The sequence below is a fragment of the Pyrgilauda ruficollis genome, unplaced genomic scaffold (assembly GCF_017590135.1).
Source record: "Pyrgilauda ruficollis isolate IOZ18807 unplaced genomic scaffold, ASM1759013v1 scaffold13, whole genome shotgun sequence".
Lineage (NCBI taxonomy): Eukaryota > Metazoa > Chordata > Aves > Passeriformes > Passeridae > Pyrgilauda > Pyrgilauda ruficollis.
The window spans coordinates 355334-369048 of NW_024511432.1; the positions used below are offsets into that span (position 1 = coordinate 355334).

Sequence of the window (13715 nt, forward strand, 5' to 3'; positions counted from 1 at the left end):
TTCTCTCCCATCAAGAGGGAAGCAAGAGAATCTATCCAAGCCCAGGTTCAATTTTTTCCCCCATTATTACCTCAAGGATTCCTTGTTTTTCCCTTCCAGTTGTGGCCTTTGAAACTGGCCCTGCCCAGGGAGGGAAGGAGGGAGGATTCCAGGGAATGGCACTCACTTGCTGAGGATGTTCTCCAGGGAATCTGCTGCTCTGCTCAGCGGCTCCTCCTGCCCCACCATCTTGGCCACGATGGAGTTCTGCCGGTCATTGTTGAGGATCACCGTGGTCTGAGGGACAACACTGCAAAAAAAAAAAATCACAGAGGGAACGGGAATGTAAAGGAGCAAAGCTTATAAATAATCCACGAAGAGGGTTTTGGTTTAAGTAATCCAGGGAGGGTCTGGGCCTTGTCCCTCTCCCGGCACCGCTGATGCCGGCAATCCATCGAGGCTGACACCTGCACCACCTCCAGCACTCTGATTGCTCCACAGGATGGATGGCTCCTATGGAATTATAGAAAATCCACGACCTCTGGGGAAGCAATAAGGAATTCATCAATTCAGGACACACAGGGGGAAGTGTGTAAATCACAGCTCCACCAAATTCTTTCTGGGAGAATCTGAGTGTTTGCAGAGGTACTGTGGTCAATTTACATGGTAATGCACCAGTTTCTGTAGGATAATTCCTGGGAAAAGAGAATTTGAAAGGATTTATTGCAAAAGTGGATGATGAGCATGGTTAAAAGGGCATGTGTTGTCCTCCAGGGTGGGGAGATGAGCAGCACAAGAAGCATCAGAGCAAACAAGACCAGACTGTAACTGAATAAAAACAAGACTAAACTACTTCTTGTGTGCATTTCACACATTAAAAAACCTAAATCCAAACACCAAAATCATTTCATGTGTGAGAAACCAGAAAAAGCTTCTCTTATCACTCCTGATGACAATGCAGAAGGAAAACTTGAGACAGGCTAAGTCTACACTGGAGTGCAAAAGGAAATATGAAACAAACAACTGTCTGCACATGCAGATGGGCACCTCATCTGTTTGCAGGGATTATTCCCATTACTGCCACACCACACTCAATATTCCCAGGTGTGGATTTGAGACTTAAAGTGTTCCTGCTGTGCTCAGGGAGAACCGAGGAAGAGAAATGTTGGTTTAGCTCCCCTTTGCTCTCCCCACAGTAAACAGCTCGCTCTTGTTGTCACTGCTCCAACATCCAAAACATGACTGGGGGTCATTTATTTTCCCCTGGCTAATTGCTGAAACACAAATTAAGCCAATCTGGTGACAGCAAGTGCGTTTCCTGCAGCAGAGCACACACTTGAACATTCTCGTGTCTGTGTAAGCCTCAAGTGCCAAATTATCCATCATCAAGGAAAGATAAGGCCCTGTCGTGGAGCCGAGGATGAATGGATCCCAATTTTGGCACAAACAAAATGCTTGACCCCGGATTTTTTGGCTCCAAAAGCCCCAGGCTGCAATGCCCTGCCTCCCCTGCCAGGGACTGCATGTGCTGCTGGCAACAGCTGGGATTCCTCAGGGAACCCAGGGAGCCCTGGGCAGGCTCTGGGAGATTCTGGCTCATCCCAGGCAAGGGCAGGCTCTGCCAGAGCTCTTCGTGTGCATGTGGATCTCAGATTTCAGAAAGAAATGGGGGTTTCTGTTGCTTTCCTGTTATTCTCTGGAGAATCAGGATTTAGGGCACTCCCAGTCACCTGGTCAAGGGGAAAAATCCGGACATTTTTATTTTGGAAAAAAAAAGACAAAATTTCTATCTCTTTTCTCTGCACCAAACATTAAAAAAAAAAAACCCAAACACTTGATAAAACAGGGAGATGTGGCAGTGCTGGCAGCTCCCAGGCCAGAAGCATCGTGTGTGTGCTCATTACATTTCCCAAATTATCCAAACAGCTGCCCTGCAAGTTCTCACATCCCAGTTGAAAATGTTCAAGTATTTTACACTTCCTTTCAGACACTGTTCTTTATCAGCATCTCCCTTGCAATCACTTCTGAAGGCCTGTTTAAAATGTCACTTACCAAAGCTTCTTTTTAATGAAGACTCTGAATAATTAATTTCAACTGGAGAGATAAATGCAATAAAATTACATTGAGAAAGTCCTTAGCATTTTGCTCTTATTAAGTTTGTATCTGAAGAAAAAAATAAAAGCCTTAGCACTAAAAATTGGCATAAAATAAGGAATTGGGGGGGTTGCTTTGTTTTAGGAATGTTCATTTTTATGGACTTGCTTGAAATTCTTCCTGATGTCCAATCTGGACCTCCCCAGGAGCAGCTTGAGGCTGCTCCCTCTCATCCTGTCCCTGCTCCCTGGGAGCAGAGCCCAGCTCCCACGTGGCTGCACCCTCCTGGCAGGGACTTGTGGAGGGTGATAAAGCATTTGCTTCCCTGTGAGATATTCCAGTCCCTGTTTTCAGATTTATTTAGAAATCTGATGAATAGACACAAAATAAAAAATGGAATTCTACATAAAATCAAAATATTGGGCCAAGCTGACAAAACACCATTACAATTCATTACAGCCAAGTGCGTCCTTGGATTGTTCCAATTACTTTCTTCAATTCCTCCACCTCTTCTGAAGATGAAACAGCTTTAGCCATTCCTTCTGCACTAAAACACAGAGAACACAAAGGAGGAGGAGGAGGAGGAAAGCTTTGGATATTCCCTCAGACCCCAATGGAAGCAATTTTGAGTGCTGCCAGTACTCAGGGGGAAGATGGAAGGAAAATATTGCAGGGGTCAGGGGGAGTTCCACAGACCCAGAGTGACTGCACAGGCCCCAGAACTTTCCATTTGTGCTCACATATTCCTTTCCCCACAAGCATTAGGACTTGGAGAGACTGGAGCAGCAATTTGCCTCTTCTTGGACACAACTCTCTAAAAAAAATTTAAATGCATGCAACCTGCAAATATTTGGGAATTTTTTAATGCAGTTTACTGAAAAAGCTGTCAAATTACAGGTGAAAATATTCCTAAAAAATAAACATGCCAACCAATGATTGCGTATTCAGCCTCTGATTTTAGTTTTTTTTTTTAAATACAAAAGGCCAGTCTATATTTTGCATAAGGAAATTGCTGCCAAAGGTCATTTTCAGTATGGAAAATGTGTGAGTCAGATCTGATCATTCATCTTAAAGGCTGGGGTTCCATTGCCAATAACCTGCCAATCACCCAGAGTGCAGCCAGAGACAGAAAAGAACTTTTGGCAATGCCAGGACCATCCTCTCCTCCTCTTCCCAGCCGAGCTTTCCATTTGGAGAGAAAGAAAAATCAAGGCAGAAGGAATGAACTGACATTTCTCTTTTCCATGAGGATCAAAAATGTTTCTCTAAAAAACTGAAAATGACTAGGAGTGAGATTTTCAGGCAGGTTCTTCCCCATGGAGCAGCTCATGGAGAAGCATTAATGGGAAGAGGAGCTGGAATTCCTGCTGGAAAACTCTCCAGCCTAAAGGAAAGCCAGGCTGGAAAAGAGCCCTTGAACTCTGGTATTTCCCAGTTTAAACTAAAATTTAAATGTACAGTTCATGTGTGGAGGAATATCACAATTATCCCTAGCAGGGAGAAAATCTAAATATAACAAATATTGGTGTACAATGTGCCGGTTTCCTTATTTTATCCCCAGTTTATCTTTCACTAACACTCGTGTTCATCCTTAACAACAGCCCCTTTTTACATCTTTTCATCATTATTTAGGAAGATAATGTCCCAGTGCTCCTTCCTCCTGATGGCCACCTGCTTCCTTTGCCTGCTGCTGACAGAGTTAAGGATCCCTATCCAAAAAGGAGGGAGAAAAGCCACCCAGGATCTCCCACTGCAGCAAAGCCACAAACTGGCACAGAATCCCTGAAATGGCTTTGGGTTGATGCCCCCAAATGAACAAACCTGTCAACAAGCACACTGTGCACAGGCACCTCAACAATTAGAATTTAAATTCCCAAATTCATGGTTCAGGCACAGGCAACTGCCAAAAAAGCAGCAGTGGCATCCATCATTTTCAGTGAGCTGAGGATTAAAAATTCTCTTTGGATTCTGGACATCCCCCAGAGCAGACACCCCAGGAACAGGACAAGCCAAAGTTCACCAGGCAGGGCTGGAAAAACTCCTGGAGCTGAGAGTTGAGAGGCCTGGGAGCAATTTATAATGAAAGATAAAGCAAATGATGCTTTATCCAAACAATTTAAACACAGTCAACATAGAATTTTCAACTCAACTCAGTACAAATCTGAGATTTTCCAAGTTACAAAATCCATCTTTAGCTACAGAGGAGCCTATGGCTGGCTGGAGGCAGGAAAACATCAATTACCAGCTTTAAGATTAATTTAATTTTTTTAAAAAAATTAATTTTAATCCAATTTTTAAAGCTGTTAAACTCTCCTGGGGATTATTGTGCTCTGAGAAAAGCTGAACCCACCTGGAGAACCAAATTCCAAAATGACAACATTTCCAAAGAGTTCATCAACTCAAACCCTCCTGTTCCCAAGCCAGGCTTGTTCCTCTGGGGATTTTCCACCACCTCAATGGGGACACTAATTATTTTAAGTCTTGGCTTAAAAAAAAATACAACAAAATTTTAAAATCTCTCATTTTGAACACAGCTGAAACCGTAAAGATTAAGCGTGGTGACACAGGGTACAAGGAATGTTTTGCCTCTAAGAAATACACAAAACAAGGAAAAATAGCAAAATAAAAAAGGAAAAAAAAAATCAAAGAAAACTTTAAAAAATAGCAAAAAAAGCACAAAAAATAGGGGGAAAAAAGAAAAAAAATTAGAAATTTTAAAATAAAAAAATAAGAAAAAACTTTTTAAAATAGAAAAAAAGGAAAAGGGGAAAAAATTGGGGAAAAAACTGGGGAAAAACCCATCCAGGCAACATGTGACATAACCAGGATTGAAAAATGCTAGAAATTACATTAATTATCAATCTTCTACTTTTGATTATGGCCAAGAAAAGGCCGGGTCATGCCATAACCAGCAGGTCAATGCCACCCTTTTGGAAGATAAATGTACTCATAAAAATACAACAGCAGAGATATCTTGTTTTCAGCCAGTCTGGGAAGAAATTTACAGTTATTACCCTTCTTTGAGCCTTAACTTCCTGAGCCAGATAAGGAGCAGCACTGCAGCACGTGGAGATTGTGCTCAGTGGGAAATGAGGCAGCTGCCCCCATCCTCAGCAGGTTCCAGGAGTGAAATTATTGATTAAAATAGAAATTCTGGATGTTTGGAAAACACAGTTTGAATCAGGAGGAAATACTTGGAGTCCTTCATTACACTATTAGTTACTTGGAGTTGATTTTCCTGATTTTCTGACAAATTCTGGTATCAGCAGAAGTCTGATTTAAGCACTAAATTAAATTTAGATTTAAGCACTAAAATCTTGGGGGTGGAGGAGGCAGCGTATAAATCAGATTTCAATATATTAATTACAGGAAGTGAAGCCTCACTGATCACCAGGTAACAAATAAATACAATATCAGGTTCCTGTAAATACCCCTGAGTCCTTTCTGGGGGTTTGTAAATAATTCCCACCAGGTAATTCTGCTTTTCCAAGTTCCCAGCCAGCTCTGTGCCCTTGCCACCACCACAGACATTTTCCAGCCATTCCAAGGATGCTTGGAATGAAATTAGGGATTAAATCTTAAATTTCCAGATGCCCTGAGGGCACCCTAAAGAAATCCTGCTCTTCCCTTGGTATGAAAAACACAATTTCAGGAGTTATTGGGAGCAGATTTCCTGCTCATGGAACAAAGAGATGGAGCTCAAGATATGCAAAAACGTACAGTTCCTAAAAAAAGGGGGGAAATGCTGTTTGGAAAGACATTCCAAGGGTTTTTAGGGGTGGAAATGCAGCAGTTAAGTGGCAGCTGCTGCCAAGGAAAGCAGATGGAACAGGGGCTCCAACCTCAGCGAGATCTGGGAGAGGTTCTGGAGCCACAAAGGGTGCAAAAGACCTCCAGGATCAGCAATTCCAACCTTTTAGGGTGGCTCATCCTTGGGAATCCTTCTACTGCTCCCTTCCATCCTGCTTCAAGTAAAACTGGAGCCCTCCAAGCCCGCTGAAAGAAATAAATTATTTCTTTTTTCAAACTCGAGTGTTTTAAATTACTAAATTTCAATTATTATATGATTTGCCAAAAGCAAGACTGGTAGGTTTTGGATTTTTAAAAAGAATTACTGGTGTTTTAAACTGCTCTAAAGTGGTACACAAATTATCCTGGGACACCACCAAAATCCCTGCCATTTCCAAACCTTGTCCCTTTAATCACTAATTGATTCCCTGCTCTCCTCTTCATTCATTTTCTTGCACTGGCAGAATTAACTCCCCAAACTACAGGAAAAGTTTCCAGGGTCTGCCTTTACTGCTGAATTTTCAAATTCCCAGTGAATGTACCATTCAAAATATTTAAATTCTGCCAGACTGGAACCCAAAAGAATAAATAAGGCTTTTCTGCCCCCTTCTGTTTATTGTCTGCTCGATAAATTAAATATATTGTGTGTAACACAGGCTTTCACAACCCAGTGCTCTGCTTCAAACAGATAAAGACTTTTAGAGTTGCACTAAACATGATCCCATTTTCAACATCCATGAGGTAAAAATCTGCCCACTTTCATTAAATATAATAATTTTTTTATTGCTTAGGCAGAAAACAAAGATGAGCCCTACAAAGGCGTTTGGCCTGAACCAAATTCCACTTCCTGCACCTTTTCATTTATTCCTGGAATAATAATAATATGTTTATATATTTTATATATATATATAATTATATAGTAATAATATTAATATTATTAATATATTTTGTGTTGTATGTTTAATAATAATAATCCTGGCTGTGCTCATGGAGCCATGGAATTCAATGTTCTGCTTTCCCTGGAATTCATCTCATCGATGGGATTTGGCAAGCTTAACCCACATTTTAATGTGTTATAATTGATTTAAAATGTTCTTAGACAGTAATTAGAGTGGGAAATACCCCCCTAATCTGTATCTAAACCCAAATCCTGTTTGATTCCCATGTATTCCTCTTTTTTTCCCTTCCCAGAAACCCTTACAATGAAAGGATGTTGATTCTAAATGGAACTAAAAGGATTCCCTGAGGTCTCTGACCCAAAGCAAGTGTTTCAGCTGAGTGGCAATAAATAAACTGTTTATCCACATGTGGCTAAGAGTGAACAGCAATCCTGCAAACCTCCCAAACCAAAGGGTTTCACATTTATCCTGAGCTAAGTTAATAGGGAAAATGCCCAATTTCCTAGCAAAAAAGTAAAATATCAAACCTGGTAACACGTCTGAAACCTGAAGGAGCTTTATGACCTAAAATCTGATTTTCAGTGTAAATTCTCTTTGAGAATTCAAAACCACCTCTTTGTAAAAGTTCCTTTTGGTGGTTTAAGCCTGACAGGCACATTTGAAACAGCACCAGTGCAATTAAAAAGATCCAAACCACACTTTTTCCATCCTTTCCTCAGCCCTAAATCATCAGCTGCTACTTGCTCAGCTCTCAGTTGAATTATTGGACTCTCAGAAATTATATTTCATCAGAAACCATTAACTTTAGAAAAACTGCAGTGGGGAGAAGGAATCCACAGTTCAAATCTTGGTCAGTCTGAAAAGTTTTATAAATTAATTCCGCCCCATCCATGCAGGAATTATTGAGCTCTGCAAAACCCAGCTGAAAGGATGATGGTAAATTGTTGGTTTCGGTCCATAACTGACCTTTCCCTCTCCCCTGAAATGCTGCAAGTCAGACATTGCCTCCCAATTCATCAACAAATTCCTGGGCTCCCCAATATCTGAGTGCAACACTCCTGGAATGTGAAATTCCACAAGAACTCTGCTGTGGGAGCTGATTAATGCAAGATACCACTTTCTCCTTATCCTGGGGGAATTTGGAATTCATAAAAATCCCAGCCCTTATTTTCAATAATCAACTCGTGTCACTGATAAATCAAACAGATCACAGAAATCTCCATTAAATCCATGGGGCCAGGAAGGCAAAATAAAATTAAACCCCAAGAGGTTGAGGCTGACAAGTTTTGTCGACAAATTAGGAGATTTTAGAAAGCACTGTCATGTTTTCCAAGGAACTAAAGATGTCTTGTTTTGGGAGGCTTTTTTTTTTTTTTTTTTTTTTTCATTCCATAGCCAAAGAAACAACAGAACTCTGGATAAAGAAAGAGGAGCTGACAGATAACCTAATAATGCCTTTATTTCACTGGTTCTGTTTATAAACTCAATTTTTGAATGCAGGACAGAACTGTAATTTTCAGACAAACTTCTCTACTACACCTCAAGAAGGAATTTGGGGTTTTCACCACATATCCCAAGGCACAATTCCTGCAGGTGAAACACTGCTCAGTGCTGACACCAAGGTGACAAACACTGACTTCCTTCATGTACAAAACCACACAAAACAATTCACAAACTCAACCTGAAAACAGAGTGTTCATACACAAATGATGTGTGGAAACCCCTTGATCTCTTTATCAGAACTGAAAACAGGGACTCAAAAGGCTGGAAAAGCAACAATTTTGTGGCCCAATTCATGAAATTATGAAAAACCATTCAAATTCTTACCCCCTAAACTGAAATTTCACTTTACCAAATTATTCTACTCAAAATATCCAAATTTTGCTTCCACTTCTGTACTCTTTAAAAATCTTGTGATTCTAAGCAGGATTTTTTAATTCATGAAGTGTTAATGACGATTTTCTCATTGTCAATATTGACTCTCTTTCCCCACTGGGAGCATAACCAAAATGAAGGTGGTGAGAACAGACCCCAAACAATTGTGCCATTTTCCTGCAGCCCCTTCCTCCTCAATCCTTCAGGAAAATAGCCCCTGAATTCCACCTGGGAGAATCCCAGCTGTGACCCCAGAACTCAAACATTCAAAAAAATTGTTTGCAATTATTTATGGAATTCCAAACAAACGTTTGCTCCCGTGACAGAGACTGCTGACAGCCAGGGAAAGGTTGGGAATTCCTCCATCCCATTCCTCCATCCCAAACAAGGACAAAAGTCCAGCTGTGGTCGTGTCCAGGCCTCCCAGAATTCACTGTTTGCACATTTGCTGCTGGGTGGGGCCCCAGGAAAGGCCAAGGAGAAATAAACCTGGATTGCTGCAGAATTCCTGCAAACTCCAAAGCTCCTCCAAATCAAACCCTGACAGCTCACCCCGAATTTCTGACTCTCTGACTCCTCCTCACCCCAGGCACTGCTGAGTTGTCTCCAGGGCTGAATCAGCTTCCAGGGAAATGTTTTTCCAGGCTGATTCATGGACCTGCACCTTGAAAAGAAACCTTTCACCCTGCCTGATCCTCTGCTCCTCAATCCATCTTTGTTGCCAAATAAATCAATTAAAATCTTCCTGCAAATTCAGGGTCTTCAGAAGCAATTCCAGGAAGGAACAATTAGCTCTTAAATTGAGTTAAAACTAGCAAAAATCCTGAAGGTTCCCAATGTTAATTTATTTATCACTGAGTGAAATAAAAGGATATAAAGTGGTTTACATCTCCTAATGAGTTATAATATCAACTGCAGTGAACACAGGGAAGAGACTCAGCAGCCACTGCTCACTGATAAGGACTGAGGAATTATTATTTCTTCTAAAAGTCTGGATTAGCATAGTGGGATAGTTTATTATAATCAGTAAAAATCCTCCTGATAAAAATGCAATTAGGTTGGCCAAGGGGTTTGTAACTCACAGAAAGAATAAATATATAGATATATATAAATTTTAAAAATAGAATTCTGGCTATTTTAGGGTTTATACACCAATACCTTGATTATATTTCTTTAGGTTTGTTTGTTTTCCTAAAGGTTTTATGCAGGAGCAACAGTATTTTTACTAAATCTAGAACAGTCACCCTACAATTCATTCCACACCACATTCTCTGCTTTACAACCTAATTTCAGATCATTTCAACTCTCAATTTTGCATTATTTGACCCCAAACCCACTTGCAAACAAGGAAACAATGAGCAGAAAGACAGCTCTGGAATTTGGGGGATGTGGAGCCAAGGAAGGCTTTGCCAAATGGCACAGTGCAAAGTGGGTGGACAAGTCTTGTTCTCCAAATTCAATTAAACTGTTCTGCTGATTAAATTCAGTGGTAAAACAAACATTTCAATGATCCACACCTACAAAAATACAGTACATTCAAACATCCCATCTGGTACAAAATTGCATCTGAGGATTAATTAGCCACATTAATTAGCCAATGTTCAACCCCCAACGAGTTTTGTTCAAGGACACCAGGATGGATTTTGGCTCATTAATTGAGTGCAATTAATCTACAGTTCCATTTACTACTGTCCCACTCTCATTAAAGACAAAAATATAAATGTTTTTATCTCTATACTTGTTGTCAATTAGCCACAAATGCATATGGAACAGAAACAGATGCTTGTGGTCTGTATTTCACCTGTAGCAATAAAAGCATAGGCCCAGGAAAACACCTGAGCTCCATTTACCCCTGGATTTCCTCCATTTACAGCTGAACACCTCCAGCCTGGCCTTGGGCACTTCCAGGGGTGTCACAGCACATGGCACAGCACTCAATTTCAGAAGGCTTTAAGCATTCCCCCATACACAGTAACACCACACCTCACCAGAAGGCTTCAGGTGCCTGCCCTAGAGAGCAACATCCTGTCCCTTCAGAAAGCTTCTGGCATCTGCTCCTCGTGTCCTTCAGCCCAGCCTTTTGTCCCCCCACGTTCAAGCCCTGCCCCTGGGTGCCCTCTGCTCCCTGGATGGTTGCTCAGCACACCTGGGCACTCCGTGGTTGCTGTCAGTGCTGCTCAGCTGCTTCCACAGCTGGACCCACCGGGGATGGGGCTGGGCCAGCCCCACTCCAAATCACCCAAACTCTGTGCCTGCACAGGGGCAGCCACAGCTCCTCTGGGAATCCGTGCCAGGGCCTCCCACCCTCCCAGGGAATAATTCCTTCCCACTATCCCAGCTAGCCCTGCCCTCTGGCAGTGGAGCCATTCCCTGTGTCCTGTCCCTCCAGCTCGTGTCCTTCTCCATGTTTCCTGCAGCTTTTCCAGGTCCTGCAAGCTTCTCCCCAAAGCTTCTCCTCTCCTCTCCAGGTGAACAATCCCAGCTCTGCCAGCCTTTCTGCTCCATCCTCTGCTCATCCTGGTGCCTCCTCTGGGCTCTGTCCAGCAGCTCCAGGTCCCTCCTGTGCTGGGGCAGCTCTGCAGGTGGGGTCTCACCTGAGGGGCAGAATCGAGGCCAGCCCTCCACCCACCAGCACCCCCAGCTCATGGATTCCCACAGGCCCAATTCTCAGCCAGGATCCCAAGGTATTTACTGGATTTATTCCCACTTTTTTCCCCAAGAGCTGCTCTCCTGCCAGTGCAGCACCATCTTCCCTGACAGCCTTTAATAACCACAACTTTTTGTTACAGCAGCAAACCCAGCACGAGTTTGGTGGCAGGAGGAGGAGAAGGAGGCTGGAGAATCCCATTCCTGTGGACAATCTGCAAATCCCTATCCCAAACCTATGGGAAGCTCTGCCTTCTGTGACAGATGGGGAAGAGGGAAGGACACAGAAGGTACAATGGAACAGCCTTTAATTGGAAACAATCAACAAGTGATAAAGGGATTTATGGATGAAAGACAGGGAATTCAGGAAAACATTCTGTCCCTGTGCAAATGGAGTGTCCCCAGTGCCAAATTCAACATCCAGCCCTATTTTCTCTCGAGTCCCACAGGCCACAGTCTGCTCCAGAACAAAAAGCCTTCAGTGCTCTCCTGGCATCACACCTCTGATAATGTGCAACTTCAGACCAACAGCAACAAATATTTGGGGCAGAGATTCCTGCTTTCTTCAAGACTTCCATCTAAATGATGGTCAGACTGGCTGAGGAGCTGTCAGCAAAAATCTGTAACCCAAACCAAAAGATGAAGCACTATCAACAGCCAGGACAGTTTCTGATGGTTGCACAGATTTAAAAACAAACCAAACCAAACCAAGCAGCTCAGGTCTGACAAATTCCTTCAGAAACTCAAAGCAGTACAATTTACAGAGGAAAGCATTCACTGAGCATGAATTAATAGGGTCCCAAAGGGGCCGTGGGTTCCTGAAAAGGTTTCTGAAGCCTTTTGTGCACAAACCACAGCAAAAAGTTCAGCTCGTGCACAAGAACTTGAAGATCTCTAAATTAACAATAAAAAAAAATCAGCCCAGATTTCAAGAAGGTTCTTGAAGAATTAATTATTGAGAAAATAGTATTTAGCAAAAGCCCTGGTGTAAAACTCTGGTTACTTCCTCTGTGATCCAAGTCCTTACTGCATGTACTTTGTTTCTATTACACAACTCAGCCATAATTAATCTTTTCAGTGTATGAAGCCCTCAAAAGCTGAGGTAAAAGCAGACACAGCACCTGCTTAAAAGAAAAATTAAATGCCTGCACACCTTTGTAATGGAGAGTAAAAAGTAGTTATTCAGAGCACTATGAAGTGTTTTCCAGCTATAAAAAAATTAAAAAGGAGGAAGAAGTGTTGGAGAAAAGAGTCTTTTGTTAAGCAGATTTCTCTGGCTGGGATCACCTCGATGATAAGATGACAGACACATCAAGATTTAGGTATTTAAAACCACATTAGGGGAGTGAGACACAAAGGGACTGCAGGTCAAGCCTGCTCTTTCAGCAAAGTGCATTAGATTATTCAACAGATTTTCCATCTCCAGCTTCTAACTCCAAAATAAGCACAGATCTTTTTCTAGCAGGATTCTTTAGCAAACAAGCTCATAAAACACAGTCCATTGTACTTCTGGTGAAGAGAAGTAAAATGAGAAGCAATTAGAATGATGATGAACTCATTAAGTCAAAACAGCTATAAATAAAAGCAGAGCAAGTCTCAAAAACCTGTCTGAAAGAGCTGCTGAGGCTTTTCCAGGGGATGGATGAAGGAGTCTGGTTTAAGTCAGGATGAAAAGTGGGGAGAGCTTCAAACTGTCCCTGGACCAGCATCTGCTTCTGAGCAACATCACCAAACTGCTACGAAAATTACCCTCAAGAAGAAAAATGAACTCTACCTCCACCACCAGCTTCTTGCCAGCTGCACAGAGAGTAGGAAATGGCCAGCTCCTGGATTTGGGGGTTTTTAGGGCAGCGGGCAGTGCTGTGTCCTTACCATCGGACTTTATTGCAGGTCTGGGTGGCGCCCAGCGGGGACCCGGCCACCATGGGCACCTGGATGGGGCTGTGCTGCTTGTTCATGACCAGGTCCAGCTTCTCCTCCAGGGATTTGCAGGTGGCCTCCAGCGCCAGCAGCTTGGCCTCGATGCTGTCCAGCCTCAGGCATATGGTCTGGTTGATGGAGTACAGGAACGACTGGGGAGGGAGAAGAAGCTGCATTGAACACTCCGAGTTTATCCCCACTCCTGAGGAAGCTCCGGGTAAACGTGACTGGGAAGCAATCCTAAAGGAACTCACAGCCTGTCTAGTGACAAAATCCACCCCTGATGACATCCAGGAGCGTTTCAGCAGGCTCACATTCTTCCAGATCTTTATTTGGGAGCCAAAAGCAGCCCAGCCAAAGCCATTTTCACCTAAGCACTTTGTCAGGATGATTTCATCCACTGCAAAATCATTTCTAATGGCTTGCCAAAGCCTTGCAGTCCACATGTGAAAACAAAAGGATTATAAATCTCTGGATGCATCCTCCTGGATAAAGTTAGCAAGTTTTTTTCCT

At 42.4% G+C, this 13715-nt stretch overlaps 1 protein-coding gene across 2 annotated transcripts in view; it reads right to left on the reverse strand.

The window, feature by feature from the left end:
- LOC121348930 (BTG3 associated nuclear protein) overlaps positions 1-13715 on the reverse strand; it is a 110638-nt gene that overhangs the window by 84457 nt on the left and 12466 nt on the right. For both annotated transcript variants that reach the window (XM_041458947.1, XM_041458946.1), the window contains exons 4-5: positions 13155-13354; positions 167-289 (exon numbers count right to left, since the gene is read on the reverse strand). In XM_041458947.1, the coding sequence (XP_041314881.1) occupies positions 167-289; positions 13155-13354 (323 nt within the window). The remainder of the gene's footprint in view (positions 1-166; positions 290-13154; positions 13355-13715) is intronic.